The sequence below is a fragment of the Natator depressus genome, chromosome 1, assembly GCF_965152275.1.
Source record: "Natator depressus isolate rNatDep1 chromosome 1, rNatDep2.hap1, whole genome shotgun sequence".
NCBI lineage: Eukaryota > Metazoa > Chordata > Testudines > Cheloniidae > Natator > Natator depressus.
Window position 1 is genome coordinate 118,709,975 of NC_134234.1, and position 19,034 is coordinate 118,729,008.

Here is a 19,034-nt window from a genome sequence, read left to right on the forward strand (position 1 = left end):
GCTGGGGAGGCTAGCCCCTGGCCCCTTTCCTGCTGTTCCCCTTCCCCCGCAGCCTCAGCGCGCCATGCTGCCAGTGCTCTGGGTGGCGGGACTGCGCAGCGGCGTGGCTGGCTCTGGCCGGGCGGCGCAGCTGCCCGTCTTGCTGCTCTGAGCGGCGTGGTAAGGGGGCGGGGAGCGGGTTGGATGGGGGGCGGACAGGGGGTGGTTGGATAGGACGTGGGAGTCCCGGGGGGGCCTGTCAGGGAGCGGGGTGTGGATAGGGATAGGGGCAGTCAGGGGACAGGGAGCGGGGGGTGGGGTCCGGGGGGATGGTTAGGGGCGGGGGTCCCGGCAGGGAGAAGTCAGGGGACAAGGAGCGGGGGGGTGGTTGGATGAGTTGGGGGTTCTGAGGGGGGCAGTCGGGGCAGGAAGTGGGAGGGGTCAGATAGAGGGCAGGGCCAGGCTGTTCGGGGCGGTACAGCCTTTCCTACCGGCCCTCCATACAGTTTTGAAACCCCGATGTGGTCCTCGGGCCAAAAAGTTTGCTCACCCCTGCTCCAAGCCCTTCCAGTCTCTCATCCTCCCCTAACTCCTCCCTCCACATGAAACAGCCTTCTATCTTAGCTCTCTGAATACATGTTCCTTGCCAAGGTTTCACAATTTGTTGGGCTCTCATCAGTTCTATTCCAATCTTGAAATTCCCCAGGCTTTCCCGTGCTGTTCTTGTATTTATCAAATCGTCTAGTTTTCCCGGCGCAGATTAAAAACTCAAGATGCACAGTAAGTGAAGGTGCAGAAAACCTTTCTGTATTGGGCAGAGTGAAAGGATAAAGGTGAACTTTTACTGAATTTATAAAAATCTGTTTTGGTTCAGAATTTGAGCTCAGGGTTAGCTGATTGCCTTTCCTTATATTTGAGGTTAATTTGATATTTATGTTGAAGCTGTTTCATATTCTTGTCAAGGAATGAATATGAGGCCCCCAAATCAAGGAGTCCAGAATGATCAGAAATCTGTGTAAAAGAGTTGCCTGGAGTGACCGTGAGTATCTTAAGAAGTAGACATATTTTGCATGTATTCTTGGATGATTTACAATAGAAAGCTTCTGATGTGCATGTTATGATTGCCTATTATTTCTCCCAGTATTTGGAGTGAAGTCTCTTGTGAGTTCAAAGGGTTGCTTTCTGGCAGACTGGATGTAGCCTTCCCAACGCTTGGGTTTCAAAACAAAGAGCAATTTTTGGTAATAAACCCAATTTACCGAAGTGAATGTGCATGGAGGAGGGAGAGGGACATGATAGCTGGTAAACATATGGAATTGAAGGTGACTTTCCATAGTTAAGCACACTTTTCAGTAGAATGAGAAAAAGGTAGAGAGATAAATATAAAATATGCCTTGCAAAAGGAATGGTGAGACAAGTGATGGTGGGAGGGAATAAACAATTTTTGGTAAGTGTAAACACTCATGTTTTTTTCTCTTTATAGAGGTTACCTTTGATATGAAACACAAAAGAGAGCAAGAAAAGTCAGATTCCGTCATTGCCCACAAGGCGAAGTCAAAAGAGAAGGAAAGGAGACTGAAAAGCACTTTGTGGGACTTGGATGTACAGCCTCTCATCTCATCCTCTCAATGGCTTCAGTGTCATGGACTCAAGAGAAACAAACTGTCCCTCTCTCAGATTTTATCACAAATTGGATTTCAGCACAGGGAAGGTAGGAGGGTAGCCAATGGTAAAAGCTAAAAGTTGAGTTGGAATAGTTCAGAGCTCCATGCTCTTTTTTAGCAGCACAGTATATGGGGTGGAGCCTTTAAAATTGTTTCTTTTTTTTTGGTGCTATCTTAGAAAAGAGAAAGAGAAGTTACATTCTGCATCTTCACTTTAGCTTGGGAATATATCCCACATGGCTTCTCATCTCTCGAGGAGAGGGAGAGAGAGAGAGAGAGACTATTCTTTTTAATCTGCACCATCATGTTCCTCACTTTAATTGTGATCTCAGTCTAGCTACATTTGTGAAATAACTTTAGATACTGAATGTTCCAGAATCCATACGTGCAAACCTTTCCCCTGGAGCCCGAAAATGTAACTGCCACAAGAACCCTGTCCTTCGTGGACTGAAAACACAAAGATCCTCCTGAACTCCATGCCATAAATTATTACTGTATTGTGCTTCCAGTTGAACATTTTGGTAATTTTTAGACAGGTAATTAATATCAGATTTAAACTTGGACTGTTTTTCTTGCAAAATCAAGCTCTGCAATATCAAAGACAAATTTGTAATTCGCAGTTGTGTAGCAGTTGGAGGAGAGAGTTTGTGAGAAATAATAATTATAAACCATTTACATAATAAGGCTTTACAAAGTGCAGTAAGGCATTCCGTGACATGAAGAACTTACAGTTTAAGAAGTAGTAGTTGTAATGTATTAATAATTGTTTTATGCTGTTTAATTTAAGAATGCAGCTGGCTTGGACCCGTGGGTACTTGAGAGTCTAGCACTGCACATCCAGCTATACTGTATTCTCCTCTGCCAGGAGCCTTGCTTTCATTACTAGAAGGCTAGATAGAGGTTGCATACTCACTCCTCTCTGGATTAAGGAGGTAGATGATGCTGAGAGGAGTGAATACTTCTTATAGCACGGTTTTACCAGCAAAAAGCCAGTGGGTAAGCAGAGGAACATGCTGCATAGAATAGCTGCTCCATGGCTCTTAAATATTCCCATGCCCTATGTTTTCCTGTCAGTGGAGTCCCAGCTATGCAGAGCTACTGCCAAGAAACTTTTGTTGTCATCAAGGGAGCAGAGAACATGCTTTTCCTTCTTCAGGGTATGTCTATGCCGCAACTGAAGATGCGATTGGCAGCTCGGGTAGGCATACCTGTGCTAGCTTTAATCTAGCTAGCATGACAAAAACAGCAGCATAAATAGAGTGGCACCAGCCTCACACAGGAAGTACAAGCCCCTCTAGGGACGTACTCGCATTGCTAGCACATGCTGAAGTTTCTGCTGCCGCATCTTTGTTGTTGTTTTTAGTGCACTAGTTAGATAAAAGCTAGTGCTGCAGTTATGTTACCTGTACTGCAAATTGCATATCTTCAGTGGCAGTGTAGACATGCCTTCAGCTAGCTGCATTCACTTTTGCTCCTTTCCATATATGTCACGGGAGGGCATCATCCATCCACAATTTGTTTCTCTTTTGACTGACAAATATTTGCACTTACTTTTAAGATGTAAATGGAAAATACAAAAGTTAAATTGCAGAAATCTAAAGTCCCAAGAAGTTTTCTACCAGTAACCTAGATGGTAGGTTTTTTTTATTCCCCATTAGATATAACTAGACATGGTTCTAGGAGATGAGAGTAATTTCTACAACTCAACATAAAGAGAACCTTTTTAAAGCTCACTAACATCACATGAATAGAACAAATCCTCCCTCCCAGCTGCATGAACCTAAAGTCGGATAGTAACTTTTTTTAGGATCTATCCTGCATCATGTATCACTTGTTGGAAAAATTTCCCCTTTTATCCAAAGAACCTTACTGTCTCCTCCCTAGAGGATTATTGAATTGGGTTTGTAGGTTGCTGTAAAAATGTTATTTGGCTGACCAAAAGAAAAGAGTTTAATGACAGTGCCATTTATCCTCTCTTCTGTTGTATATGATTAGAAAAACAGTTCATAACGAAAATAATCCGTATAACTGGCAACCGTTTATAATTTTGAATGTAGATTATGTGTCCAGCTTGGGGAAATTTGTGGCTTCTCGGTATGCAGATGGTCTGTTTCCTCAATACTTGAAAGCACAAGACGGCAGAGTATATAATGTAAGTGCAACTGACTTGTGGTTCAACAGAGTAATAACTTTCCCCCTATTTAAAAGATAATATCAGTGTAACAAAATGTGACTGAAATGTCTCCTCTTCTAAAGAAATGCTGCAAGGAAACTGTATTTCCAAAATGGGAACTTTATCTTTTGATGATTTTATTTCTGTAGCGCCAAATGATTAATGATCTAGAAGTTGGGTTTCTTTTCTGAGGGCTAGTGATACTCCAAGCTTCATATGGGCTAGTGTAAAGCTTTCAAGAGAAGGCTGAAATTTCTAAGTAACAGATTTACCCTATAATGTAAGGGAGAAGGCTTAAAAAGGAATAGGACTAAACTGAGTTTAATAGAGTGGTTACCAGTAAAACAAATGGCGGTACTCAAATGAAGAGATATAATTTAGTACCAACAGGACACAAAGGATTTAGTATAGTCTGTGAATAGCTTGATGGAACTCTGCCCAGACTTGTGCTCTAAGGAGCATGTTAGTAGTAGCTGCTGTCTGTCCCATTATTTGAAAAGATGGATTCTGATTGAAGAGATCTCTGCATCAGCGAATAAGAAAAAAGCTTATTCATAAGAGTAAAGACTTCAAAAAACAAATAGCATATCATCTGATATCCAGACTCCCTCCCCAGTTCCCAGGCATCCAGAACAGGCATCAGGTTAAACCTGGAGAAAAATACAATTTCAGGGAGTCTTATTCCATCATCTTTTCTGCAATCAGTTCAGTTTCTAACATCTAATCCTGTGTTAGCCCATCTGGCTGCTGTATGTTCCTGAGAAATGGTTTTCAGAACTACTGAGGCAAATCAGATAACATCAATAGATCGTGTAAGATCGGAACCAGACAAAGAAGGTTTGCAGAATGACACTCTAAGGGAGAGCTGAAAGTTTCTACTTCTGATGGAATTTTATTTGGAAAACTTCTAGTCTCCAAGCCTGTATGTTCACTATTGGAGAACTTGTGGGAGATGGGGGAGTAGCATGCAAATGACTGCATAAATTAGCATAGAGTCAAATATAGTAAAAATCTTAAATGAATCAATCTGTAGCACAGAATCTCCCTGGATAGAAATTCCATGCTTGAATAATGAGTAGGAATATACTACCGACCCCCTGACCAGGATGGTGATGGTGACTGTGAAATGCTCAGGGAATTTAGAGAGGCTACAAACACAGAAAATCCAGTAATAATGGGGGATTTCAACTGTCTCCATATTGCCCGGGTACATGTCATCTCAGGATGGGATGCAGAGATAAAATTTTTTAGACCCCATTAAAGACTGCTTCTTGGAGCAGCTAGTCTTGGAACTCATAAGGGGAGAGGCAATTCTTGATTTAGTCTTAAATAGTGCACAGGATCTGGTCCAATAAATCTAGCTGAACTGCTCAGTAATAGCGAGCATAATGTAATCAAATGTAACATCCTTATAGTGGGAAAAATACCAAAGAAACCCATCACAGTAGCATTTAACTTCCAAAAGGGGAACTACACAAAAATGAGGAAGCTAGTTAAATGGAGATTAAAAGGAACAGTCACAAGAGTGAAATGCCTGTAAGCCACATGGAAACTATTTAAAAACACCATAATAGACGCTCAAACTAAATGTATACCCCAAATAAAATAAAAACAGTAAGAGGACCAAAAAAAAAATGCCACTATGGCTAAACAGTAGAGTAAAAAAGGTGATTAGAAACAAAAAGTCATCTTTCAAAAATTGGAAGTCATTTCCTAGTGAGGAAAATAAAAAGGCACATAAACTCTGGCAAGCAAAGTGTAGAATTAGGCAGCCAAAAAAGAATGTGAAAAGCAGCTAGGAAAAGACTCAAAAAAATAAGAGCAAAAATTTTTTTTTAAGTACATCAGAAGCAGGAAGCCTGCCAAACAGTCAGTGGGGACACTGGACAATTGAGATGCCAAAGGAGTACACGAGGAAGGCAAGACCATTGCACAGAAGATGAACAAATTCTTTGCATTGGACTTCTCTGCATAGGATGTGTGGGAGATTCCCAAACCCAAGCCATTCTTTTTTGGTGACAAATCTGAGGAAATGCCCCAGACTGAGGTGTCAATAGAGGAGGTTTTTGGAACAAAGTGATAAATTTAAAGAGAAATAAGCCACCAGGACTAGATGGTATTAACCCCGAAATTCTGAAGGACCTCAAATATGAAATTGCTGAACTCCTAATGTGGTGTGTAACCTATTGCTTAAATTAGCTTCTGTACCAGATGACTGGAGGATAGCTAATGTGATGCCAGTTTTTAAAAGAAGGCTCTAGAGGTGATCCTGGCAATTACAGGCTGGTAAGCCTAACTTCAGTATTAGGCAGATTGGTTGAAAATATAGTAAAGAACAGAATTATCAGACACATAGATGAACATGGTTTTTTGGGGAAGCGTCAACATGGTTTTTTAACGGGAAATTATATCTCACCAATCTGTTGTCCCTCAAAGAATTCTAGTAAATATGTATCCAGTGGATATAGTGAACTTGGATTTTCAGAAAGCCTTTGACGAAGTCCCTCACCAAAGGCTCTTAAGCAGAGTAAGTAGTCATGGGCTAAGAGGGAAGGTCTTCTCATGGATCAGTAATTGGTTAAAAGACATCAAATAAAGGGTAAGAATAAACGGTCAGTTTTAACAATAGAAAGAGGTAAATAGTGGGGTCCACCAAGGATCTGTACTGGAACCAGTGCTGTTCAACATATTCATAAATGATCTGGAAAAGGGGGTAAACAGTTATGTGGGAAAGTTTTGTAGATGATACAAAATTACTCAAGATAGTTAAGTCCAAAGCTGACCGAGAGGAGTTACAAGGGGATCTCACAAAACTGAGTGTCTGGGCAAGAAAATTGGCAGATAAAATTCAATGTGGATTCAAAGTAATGCACATTGAAAAATATAATCCCGACTATACTTACAAAATGATGGGGTCTAAATTAGCTGTTACCACCCAAGAAAGAGATCTTGGAGTAATTGTGGATAGTTCTCTCACAACATCTGCTCTTTATTTACCCCTTCACGTAACACAGGATCCAGGGTAACCCAACTAAATTAAATAGACAGCAGGTTTAAAACAAATAAAAGGAAGTACTTCTTTGCACGATGCACAGTCAACTTGTGGAACTTGTTGCCAGGGGATGTTATGAAGACCAAAAGTGTAACTGGGTTCAAAAAAGAATTAGATAAGTTCATGGAGGATAGGTCCATCAATGGCTATTAGCCAAGATGGTCAGGGATGCCCCATGGTCTGTATATCCCTAAACCTTTGACTGCCAGAAGCTGGGATTTGATGACAGGGGGTGGATCACTTGCTGATTGCCCTGTTCTGTTCATTCCCTCTGAAGCATCTGGCACTGACTGTTGTCGGTAAACAAGGTATTGGGCTAGATGGACCATTGGTCGATACCGTGTGGCCGTTCTTATGTACATGAGTCAGGGTAATGCCTATAACTTTGCCTAGAACCCTGGGGTGAATGTTATACGGTCTAGAGAAGGTCTTAGGTATATTTCTCTTTTGTTTTATAATTATTTTTCTTTCCGGGGGTAGGCCTTGGCTTTGCTTAATTTACTGATGGGGCTGGGGCTTATGGGAAGTTAGGTTTTGTTTTTAATTTGCATTTGTGCCTAACATTTGTACCAAATACCTAAATACAACTATTTAGGCCCAATAGATACTGAATGTTGGGCATCCTGAACAGAAATACAAAGAAACATTTTTAATTTCCTTTCAGCTGCTGCTTAAGGACAAGATTGAGATTACACTGCCCCAGGAAAGAACCGTACATCCCCTTATTGCCTGCACAGCATTTTAAGAGCAAGTCACAATCTTGTTCTAACTTAATAACTAGTTTCCAAGTGCCCCCAATTTATCCATCCATCTGCTCTGCAGTCCTTTCCCACCCCCAACACCCCCATTTCTTTTAAGTCGCTTACATTGCTCTGATCTTGTCACAAGCAAGTCATGCAAACTAGTTGGCACTGCCCTATGCTTGTTTAAATATTGCGGAATGCAATTAGGATAAAGTGCAGTGGCTTTTCCATTATATGTGAGAGACTCAGAGGCATTTGTCAAGTATTTGCTGCTGAAATAGTGGAAGAAAAATGGGTTGTTTCCATTGCTACCTTGGCTGGCATATCTGGCACACGGATCAGTCATTGCAGCTTTGCTGGACTTGGGACTGCTTTGAGTTATTTGTTTCGATCTTCATTTTCATTCTCTCTTGTATTTAAATAAAGCTGACAGCCAAAAAAGAGCTAATTCTTCATTTTGTGGACTGTCTAACTGGAGCTATTGAGCTGTACAAGCAGAGAATGGAATGGGTAACCAGTGAAAGTCGGCAGATATTTGGAGTGATTCTGGAATCGTGCATCACCATTGTTCTGGACTTTGGCACTGTGTGTAGAACTGAATTTGACCTGTGCCGTGATGCGCTTTCTATGGTCCTCTCACAGCAAGTGGCCCAGCTTGCCAAGTTTAACCTCATTCGGTAAGGGAAATGGTGTTTATTTTCTACTTTTTGTTAATGAGATGAAGAGAAGTACTGTAGAGTATAGATCTGTATTCTGATGATATGCTTACTGCAGTAGCAATGGTCATTTTTATTATTTGTATTATGGTAGTGCCTAAAGGCTCCCACCAAGTTCAGTGCCTCATTATGTTAGGCACCGTACGTCCGTACTGTTCCTACCACAAAACAGTACAGATTGGGAGAAAAGAAGTATTGCTAGCTGCATTTTACAGGCGGGCCTCTCATTTTACAGAGAAATAACCTGATTTCCGCAGTGTCACACAGTAAATCACACAGTAGCAGAGGTGGGAAATGAAACCAGATGTCTCGAGTCCCAGTCCAGTGTCTTAACAAAGAGGCTGTATTCCTTTCCGAATATGAGTAAATTAATTCATACTCAGTGACAAATAGGCCCAGGTTTTCAAATTCATGTGCATGTGCAAAGCTTTATTTATCCAAGCATATAGATATTCGCACACATAAATCAGGATTTACATTTACGTAAGGATGGGAGTTTGTGTGCATGCAAGTCATGTGTACGCAAAGGTTTGTGAGCAATTTAATGCATACTGTTTTGAAAACTGGCTTCAGAAAGTCTACTAAAAATTAGAATGTGACTCCTAAAGTCATTTTGCCCATGATTTATGCCACAGATCTGATTCTAGTGCCCTGAAGTGCTTAATTCCCCACCTCCCAATACACTTGAGGTTTGAAGATCAGAAGTGAGCTTACATGACCTTTGAAAAACACACACAACACTTTTTTAAAGGTTTCAGAGTAGCAGCCGTGTTAGTCTGTATTCGCAAAAAGAAAAGGAGTACTTGTGGCACCTTAGAGACTAACAAATTTATTTGAGCATAAGCTTTCGTGAGCTACAGCTCACTTCATCCGATGAAGTGCGCTGTAGCTCACGAAAGCTTAAGCTCAAATAAATTTGTTAGTCTCTAAGGTGCCACAAGTACTCCTTTTCTTTTTACTTTTTTAAAGGTGATCTGCAAAGTTATATCAAAATTGAGGCACAATAAAGTTAAGTATTTGCTGAATTTATCAGGCTGTGGTGGGGGATTTAGCACAAAAATACATTTTATCTTTTTTTAAAATTTGTGTGACAGTACAGTACTACTCTCCCAGATTTGCTAGAAATTCTCCAGAATGATGCTTTCTGGAATGACACAGAGACTAGAGCCACCTGTGTTTTTTTTCTTTTCTTCTTTCTTTGTATACATGCACATGCGCACATGCTTTGCACTTCTGTAATGCCTTCAAGACAAAAACTTCAAAGCTTTTAAAATACTGATGAACTCCACATCCCAACTTTCTGGTTTGGTAGGTAGGTAAGTATTAATCCTATTTTACAGATGACACAGTGGCTAAAAATCACTCATTAGTCACAAAGATGACACAGCAAGTCAGGGGTAAAGGGAGAAATAAAATCTAGGTTTTATGACACTCAGTCATGTGCTTTAAGTACTAGACCATTCTGTCCCCCCAGTTTTTAGAGAACATGGTCATTTGTTTTCGCTTGGCAACAGTGCTAAAATTATTTATTTCTTACTCTTGGAATATTTCTGTTTCCTCCCCACCACATCCCACCAGCCTGTATAGTCAGCTACTTCTAAGATAGGTCTTTTATATTGCTTCTTGCATGTTTAAGGGCAAATATGCTCTAGAAATTGTTCTTAAAGCAGCTATATTGCTTTAGTTATCTTAATTCTGTTTTGGAAACAACTGCCTTAGAAACTAATTTTCAAACTTGTGGTGCCTTCTGAGGGTTTTATTTTACCTCTTTATCTTATTGCTAGTCTGGTTTTAGAAATGTGTATTTCAACTACTGTCCTATTAATGGAATACTACAACCTCAAGAGTTGGTGGTTTATTATTGTTAAAGGTCTAATACAGTAGAAATATTTTGAGCTCTGCTGTAGTGTGTTGCCAGTGGCTCCTCATTACTCGTGAATAATCACTGATATTATTTTCAGCACTGCACGAGATCTTGTGAAGTGGCAACAGAAAGCCGTTCCTGTGTCTGAATATTCTGTAGAGTCTGCTGTTAAATGGCTCTGGAAGTTGGACCATATGCCAGCCATCAGCCACACCAGCTCCACTGAGGCTCTGTTGGAAGCCATACGTGATGAGACAGTAAGTTTATACATCTCTTCCGAAGTCTCCAGTAAACCCAAGAATATCCAGTGGGAGAATTGGATTGCAAGTTTTATCCTAATGAACTGTGGAGGGCTAAAGAGAGAACTTGTGGCTATCTAGAAGGTATTTCTTTCCAGTAGAGTTACAGCCCATATTTACCAATACCATATGTAAATGTATCAGGTTCTGAAAGCAGAAGCTTGTTTTTGTTTTTCCGTGGAGCATGAAAGGTAAATGTGTTCTGAAGTCATGATGGGTAAGATAAATATTTTCCCTCCAGTGTCTTCACCAGATATACTTTTCAAAATAATTTTTAATGCAAATGTTAATATTAAATATTACTCTAGAAAAGGACATAATTTTTATTCTGTATTGCTGATTGAAATATGCAAGAAAATAAAAAAATATATGTGAAGACTGTTTTAACTTAGCACTAGCTGACTCCAGGAATTCTTTAAAGTCTCCCGTGACATCCAAATTGTAGCCTCACCAAGTGATTGAGCAACTCTCTTACAGTAGGAGTGCCCAAAGCATACCAAGTATTTTTGCAGTTAAATTCTGTTTATTTTTAATAGGGCCATATTACTTTACTCATTAAAGGAAAGGCAAGGATATAAAAATATATACCATAATTTTAGCCAGCCACTCCATTCCTGTGGCAGAAAAGACACATTGGGCCAAAGTTATTGCTGGAGAAAATTGGTACAACTCATTTAAAGCTAAATTCAATAGTAAATTTGGCCCTCTGTGTTTGGACTGAGTTATCCATTTACACAGGAGATGTGCAGAGGGCCAGTGCAAGGTTCTACTTAATCCTTTCTTTGAGAAGTTATTTTAAGTGGGTTGTGAGGTGGTGCTTTGGCCTCGTGGTTCTCTACCCAGGGTGGATGTCACCCTGGATGAGTCTTGACTCCTGTGTAATTTGATATTAAAATTAAACTGGGTGAGGAGTTAATTTGTCCAAGGGTGACATTTTCTTATGTGTGATTTTTTAGCAATGTGACAGTCACTGCTTTTTGGGGAAAACATTACCAATTTGCAGTATGGTCTGACTGAAAAAAATCAGGCTTATCAGGCCTTGTAGGTCTGGGTCTGAAGAAAATGTTAAACAATCCAGCCAACTGGTAGAGAGCCTCACACATAAGCCTTATTATTATTTTTGAAGACACTGGTGGGATAGTGCACCATCCAGGAGAGTCCTTCTGGCTGTTGGCCATCATGGAACAGAGTTTAATTACAACCATTACCTTATCAATGAAAATTCATTTAGTGTGTGTTCAGGGACGTGTAGTGTAGCGTAAGCTGGTGGAGTCTCCACGTGGCTCCAGGCAAAAGCCACACCTTCATTGTAGAGTCATAAAGTGACTCACTCCTGGAGGCTGGCTTCGTTAATAAAAAAAAATAATTCCTCATTAAACTTACAGTAGCTAAACTGTTTCCCCAGACTTGGCTGCTCCTGTGATTTCTTTACTTAGCCTAAACCTTCATCAGGGCTGGATTAACCTTTTGTGGGCCCAGCACCAAACATATTTATGGGCCCTCATGGCGGGGTTGGTCCCCAGAGTAGGGCTGCCAACTTTCTAATGGCACAAAACTGAACACCCCTACCCTGCCCCTTCCCGGAGGCCCTGTCCCCTCTCGCTCATCCCCCCCTCTGTCGCTCACTCTCCCCCACCCTTATTCACTTTCACCGGGCTGGAGCAGGGGTTGGAGTGCGGGAGGAGGATGAGGGCTCTGGGGTGGGGGTGTTGGCTCTGGGTGGGGCCAGAAATGAGGGGTTCAACATGTGGGAGAGGGTTCCGGGCTGGGGGTGTGGGCTCTGGGATGGGGCCAGGGATGAGGGGTTTGGGGTGCAGGAGGGGGCTCACGGCTGGAGCAGCTTGCAGCTCCCAATGGTCACAGTTCCCGGCCAATGGGAGCTGCAGAGCCAGCACTGGGGTGGGGGCAGTGTGTGGAGCCTCCCTGGCTGCCCATGCGTCTAGGGGCTGCAGGGACCTGGTGGTCGCTTCTGGGAACCATGTGCAGATTGGGCAGGCAGGGAGCCCCAGACTTTGAATGTGCCGGTTGGCAGTGCCTACTGGAGTTGCCAGGGTACCTTTTTGACTGGGCATTCTCATCGAAAACTGGATGCCTGGCAACCCTACCCCAGAGCGAGGCAGGGGCCAGGGGCAAGAGCATAGCTGGGTGGGGTGGCGTGTTGGTCCCCGAGCGAGGCAGAGGTCAGAGGCAAGGGCACAGTGGGGTGAGGTGAAGGGTTGGTCCCTGGACTGAGGCAGGGGCCAGGGGCAAGCACACCAGGGCAGAGGGGAGGGGCGGGAGTGGACAGGATCCCCCCTTGGGTGGCATGGAGCCGGTACCTACCTCTCTCCGCTAGAGCTGGGTCCTTGGGAGCCAGGTCTCTTTCTCTCCAGCTGAGCTGCAGCTCCTCCAGGCAGCAGCAGCTGCTTTTCCTGTCCTCCTGATGGGGAGGCTGATTGCAGTTACTCCTGCAACCAGACTGCTGACCAGACACTGCCAGGTGTGCTTTTCGACTGGACTTTCCGGTCAAAAACCGAACAGCAGGCAACAGGGGCCCCATAACTTTTAAAAGTGGGAGGGCATAGCCTTTTTTCCTGCCTTAAGAGCGAGTGATGGGGAGGAGGGGGCGGAGAGAAGTGAGTGGCAGGCGGGGCCTGGGGGAAGAGGCTGAGTGGGGCAGGGCCGTGGGGCAGAGCGCAGGTGGGACTAAGGTGGGAGGGGCGGAGTGCAGGCAAGGCCACGGGGTGGGGGGGGGCATGGTCCAGGCACCAGTGCCCCCCCCCTCCTGATTTCCAGGTTGTTTCCAGCGCTCCTGCTTGGCAACCATAATTGGCACCTTCTGCATGTGGGCCCGGAGCAATGGCGCCATTGTAAACCTGGTACGTCCTTCATCTCAGGCATAGTTACTCCCTAACGCTCCTTTCCTCAGGACCTACCTGTCTCAAATCCTAGGTCACTCTCCCAGAGGGCTATTCCTCCCTCCCCTACACTCAGGGTGGAATCTAATGAATCACACCTACCCCAATGGGTCAGCAGTATTTAATCTGCAGTTCCCAACACATACTAACTGCGTGGGGTAGCTGGAGAATCCTGCCTCCTCTGTGCATGCAGTAAAAGTTGGAGTAAAAATGCGCATGTGTTAGTCTATTAGCTCATCTGGGATTCAGGGCACTGAGATGAAGACCCGTTAAGATTGTGTCTATACTTTGAGCTGTAGCTGTAATTCCTAGTTCAAAGAGACAGAGCTGTGCTAACTCTGATTGAGCTAGCGTGCTAAAAGTAGTGTAACGGTGGCAGTGCAACTGGTGGGACAGGCTTGCCACCGAAGTTCAAATAGCGGTCCAAGATGCTAGATATCTACTCAGGGTGGCTAGCCTCCCGTTGCTTTGCTGCTGAGACTACACTCTATTTTTAGTATGCTAGCTCAACCAGAGCTAGCACAGGTATGTCTCCTTGAACTGGGAATTACAGCCCCCCACTCAAAGTGTACCCATACGCTTTAGAAGGCAAAAATTGAAATACTCACTGGGTCTAATGGAGGACTGAATCTGCTTTACTGTAGGACTGTACCTCACAGCAGCATGAAGGCACGGACGTGGTTCCTTAATACCTTCTCAGGCTCAACCAGTTTTATCTTCTCTTATTTTCCTTAGTGGGTGCTCCAGAGCTCCCTACTGTGTACGTGGAGAGTGGCTTCTTTTAAAAGTGATCATTTACCAATACTTACAGTGCCTAAGGTACTGCAGTTATTGCCATATTCTGTCTCAGATACTAGGCTGTGATAGCTGTGGGACTGATTCTCTTATCACTTCAACCAGTTTTATGCTAGTGTAACTCCACTGACTCCAGTGGAATTACCTCTGATTTACATCAGTATAAGTGAGAAGGAGAACCCAGCCTCTATTAGCCTTGTGACCCTTGTAATGAGTCAACTCTACTGGTTTTTCTCTCCTCATGTCAGCACAGTGCATTGCTAGGGTAAATCCAAAGCAGCTACATGCAAAATAAGTCTTCCTATTGTTGTTTTTTGTTTAATAATATGCATAATGTATCTACCATAGGTTGAAGCTGTTTATTACTTTACTGTGGGTGATTTTCCAGAGGACATGAAGCAGCTACTCTTGCAGAAGGTTTCTAACAGCCCATACCCAATCCACACAGTATCTTTTAATGCAAAGGAGGAAGAAACCATTCTTTTCCTAAAGGAGACGAGCCAGCTGACCTCTGGAAGGTATGGGGAATACTACTAGTTCTACTCCCTGATTTCAGTGCTTTTGAAGGACTGTAGAGATAGAAACATGTGAACCCTTGCAACATGCCTGGGAGAGAAGTGAGTATTCCCATTTTACTGATGGTAAACCTGAGACAAAGAGGTTAAGTAATTTTCTCAAGATCACAGAGGAAATCGTTGTAAGAGCTGGGGTTAAAACTCAGGAGTTCCTGTGCTCAGACCAAACCTCCCTCCACAGCCGTGCTCACAGTCTCTCTTTAAGTCAGCTCACTATCTAAATGAGAAAAAAATCTGTCAGCTCCTCCGATTCTTGGCTCTGCAGAAAAAAAAACAGGAGGGAAAAGAGATGGATACAAAAATATGCTGAAACAGATGATTGATTGATTATACTGTCTTGCAGTAACACCTGTGGGAAACAATAGGGAATTCAGAACCCTGTTGTATTAGGTATTGTACAAACGCATAGTAAAAAGACAGCCTCTGTCCCAGATAATTCACAGTTAAAGTTGTGACAAGACACAGCAGGTGGATGAAACAATGAAATGGGTGGAGTGGGGTTGGAGGAAGAGGTAACCATAAAGCAAACATCTTACTAACTTAATTACAATTCATAGCTTTATGCAGAGGCTGCAATGGTCATAGTTAGCAGTTGTGCTAGAGATGTGTCGAAAAATTAATACGGCAAAATACAAAATGTCCAATAAGTTCTTGGAATGTACCAGTGACAATTTCTTGTTTCACAAGGTGGAGGAAGTAACCAGGAGGACAGCCATTGTAAACTTGATTCCAACTAAAAGGGAGGAATTGGTTGCTAATCTGAAGGTTAAAGGCAATTTGGGTGAAAGCGATCATGAAATGATTGATTTCATGATTCTAAGGAAAGGAAGGAGTGAGAGCAGCAGAATAAGGACAATAGACTTTTTTTAAAAAGCAGACTTTAACAAACTCTGGGAATTGGTAGGTAAGGTCCTATGGGAAGAAAATCTAAGGGAAAAAACCATTCAGGAGAGCTCACAGCAATGCTTAAATTACAGGAGAAAAGTTGTGTGTCCCTGAATGTCAAGTGGCTTGCTTTCATTTAAACAGTAGTGAGAAGTAAGGGGCTGTAAGACAGAAGTGAGGTAGCCCCTAAAAGTAGTAAGGGGTCCCATTCTCCCAGGCTACCCTGTAATTCAAGCCTTGGCTGGCAGTTTCTCAAAGAGACAATATTAAATGTGCAACAGCAAACTATCCTGTTGCGAAAGAAAGATAGGAAAAATAGTAAGATGCCAGAATCGCTCCCTGAGGAGCTTTTGAATAACCTGAAAATCAAAAAGGAATCCTCAAAAAGTGGAAAGGTGGACAAATAGCTGAGTACAAAATAATAGCACAGGCATGTAGGGACAAAATCAGAAAGGCTAAAGCGCAAAATGAGCAGAACATTGGCCAGTTGTAATAACATGTTTGTGTCCCATACTGAAAATGTCCAAACCACGAGGTTATACAATATTTGCCTTCTCCAGCCTTTGCAACCTTGGCTTGACCGTGTCCCCATTGCCTCATCTGTAATGTATTATTTTGGATTTCTTCATCCAAGGTGAACCCACATGCTGTACATCACAACAACATAAATAGGTACCATGCCTCTTGGAACAACATGAGGTATCCGGGGCTTTCCAGACTTTCCCACCCTTCCTTACCAGTATCTGAGGATGAGTGACATGTTCCTTTAAGATATAACCTGCCAGGGTAGGTTCCAACAAACCTATGAACTGGATGCTATACACTGTTAATGCTTTACTTAGTCCTGTGGCCACTGGTACTGCTAGTACTATAGGAAGGATCCATGTGCACTTTTTCTCAGCATAATAGATCCTTGAATAGCACCTTATTTGTTATCAACCCAGGCACTTCCCCACCTTGAATTTTCTTTAGTCCTACCTGTAGCTCCTTTGTGAGAAAGCTGCCATACCACAAACAGGTAATCACCTTTGATACATTAGGATGGTTCATGATTTTTTGCATTTCATTGATTGCTGCTTCCACTTCCCTAAACAACTGTCCTGTTATTCTAGCATCCTGAAACTCTTTAAATCCTCCCCTATATCCTCATTCTATTGTTTATTTAACTTTTTAACAGACTTTGTAATTGAGCTCATTTTCTGATTTTCTTCCCACAATACTCTGATATGCATATGATTCCATGCTGATGTTCCCAATGCCTCAACTCCTTGTACTATTCCTGTATCTCTTTTATCTCTTTCCCTCTTCAGGCCACCAAATTTCCTCCAATTCCATCCCATCCATTGATTGTCTGAAATTTTGCACTACGTTTACTACCCTTTGCATATAGAAGCATGCAGATTTTTCATGACAGAGCTGCTGTGGGAATGTACAATTGTTTAAATTCAATACTACAGGTATCGTTTGGTACTGTACATTATTATACATAATCTGATATTCACAACTTATCATTAGTCCATTGTCAGGTCCTGCTTTCATTTCTGGGCATGGTTCATCTTGCTTCAATTCTGGAATAGGAAGCATTGTTACACCAGTATGTTCAGAAGCAGTGGTGGTTCTCTCCCCATTCTTAGTCACATTCAGAGAGAACGTCAAAGCCTCAGTCACTTTCCTGGCATGGTAGGTGGACTCATGGGCAGTAGTTCGTTGGATGATCTGCTAGAGTAACTGTAATATTTCCTGCATGTGTTAACTGCATGTTATAACTGGTTAGGTTAGCCATTACCATCCCATTTAAACACATGGCCCCCTTTGGGTCCCCCAGTCCAAGTCCCTGCTCCTGAGAGTTGCTTGTGCTGCAGGATCTTCCACCTTGGCTTCAGTTCTGTCTGTACCAGAGCTTTGTAGGCTTTCCTTCATGATTACCTGGAAACCATAAGGCTAGGGTGGCTTTCTCCCCCTTGTGCACTGTCACCACCTTGTTCCTCTGCTCTATCACAAATACTACGGACCCCAATGCAGTGCACAATATACCTCCCATCGTGATCAACACCTGAAAGAGAAAGAAATTATTGTCGCTTCCTCTTTTTATATCAATAGATTCCTTCTGTTCTTCCCTCTGTATGGTTTCAGCTGCATAGCATACAACCATTGTTTCACCACCCCTTTTCATCCTTTTCCCTGACCAGGTATATGGATGGACTAGCCTTGTTCATTACATAGCAGGGACTCTCCCAACTGGTTTTTGGAAAGGGCCTTTTATTTGAGACATACTGCACAAGGAACTGATCTCCCACTTCATATGCCTTGCCAGAGACTTGGTCGTCAATTATCGTTTCATTTTTTTGTTGGGCCTCTCTCAGGCTTCTTGCCACCATCTTGTGTACCTCTTGTATGTGCCATACCAATTCCTTAACCTACTGCTCTGTTATACTGTATTATGTCCATCCCTGGGGTAATGAATATCTCATCTCCCTCCTAGTCATAGTCTCAAAGGGGTAACCTTCATAGCCTTCGCCATGCTTTTCCTTATGACCTTTAAAACAAGGTGTAGTTTAACATCCCAGTCTTTCCCTGAGCCGCTTACCACCTCTTCAGCATTGTTTTTATCAGTCTAGTTGGCTCGTTCCACAGTTCCAGACTCTGTGGGTGGCATGGTATATGGAATTTCTGATCACGTTGTAGTATCTCACAAACCTTCCTAGTCACCTTTCCTGTGAATGCTGGACCATTATCACTATCCATAGCCTTAGGAAGACCCCACCTAGAGAATACCTGCTCTGTTAGCACCTGAGCTGTGGTGATGGCTGTACAGTGTTGAGTCAGAAGAGCTTCTGTACACCTAGTAAAAGCATCTACAGTTATTCCCTCTAGCAGTTGTAGATGATTCTCCTGTATAGTCCACCTGTATTCTTTCCAATAGGCCGGCCAGAACTTAGAGCTTTAACAGTCTCCTCCTTTTCCTCCCCACCGGGTTACTTCTGGCACAGGTTAGACATGCTGCCACATACGCCTCTATATCTTTTCCCGCTGTGGGCCTCCATTGCACAGTAAACACTCGCTCTTTAGTGCTAAGTTAATTTAAATGTCCACCTGCTGTGCGTCTATTCTCATGAACTCCTCACTTAATCCAACCGGGACCTCCCCTGAATTTCGAGCCACAAGTAGTCCATCCCTGTGGTTTTAGTTTCCATTCATATAATATACCAGTTCCCCCACCTAATGATTTTAAGGTGTCTTGTATTTCCTCATTTTCCTTTTGTAGAGCCTGTAGATCAAAATCTTTTTTCTGTCTCTGTTTCATGGCTCTAGTTGTCACTGCCTCTGCCACAGTAGTGGCTGTCTTTCCTGGCCATATAACTCCACTTTTGAGTGCTTCCTTTACTGCCCTA

General features: G+C 42.8%; 1 protein-coding gene across 1 annotated transcript in view; it reads left to right on the top strand.

Annotated features, from left to right (window-relative positions):
* The window catches only part of VWA3B (von Willebrand factor A domain containing 3B), a 108,854-nt gene that overhangs the window by 1,164 nt on the left and 88,656 nt on the right, over positions 1–19,034 (top strand). Inside the window, exons 2-7 of the mRNA XM_074965365.1 lie at positions 943–1,018; positions 1,463–1,690; positions 3,701–3,795; positions 8,038–8,288; positions 10,289–10,448; positions 14,531–14,700. Of these exons, the coding sequence (XP_074821466.1) occupies positions 979–1,018; positions 1,463–1,690; positions 3,701–3,795; positions 8,038–8,288; positions 10,289–10,448; positions 14,531–14,700 (944 nt within the window). The 5' untranslated portion in view covers positions 943–978. The remainder of the gene's footprint in view (positions 1–942; positions 1,019–1,462; positions 1,691–3,700; positions 3,796–8,037; positions 8,289–10,288; positions 10,449–14,530; positions 14,701–19,034) is intronic.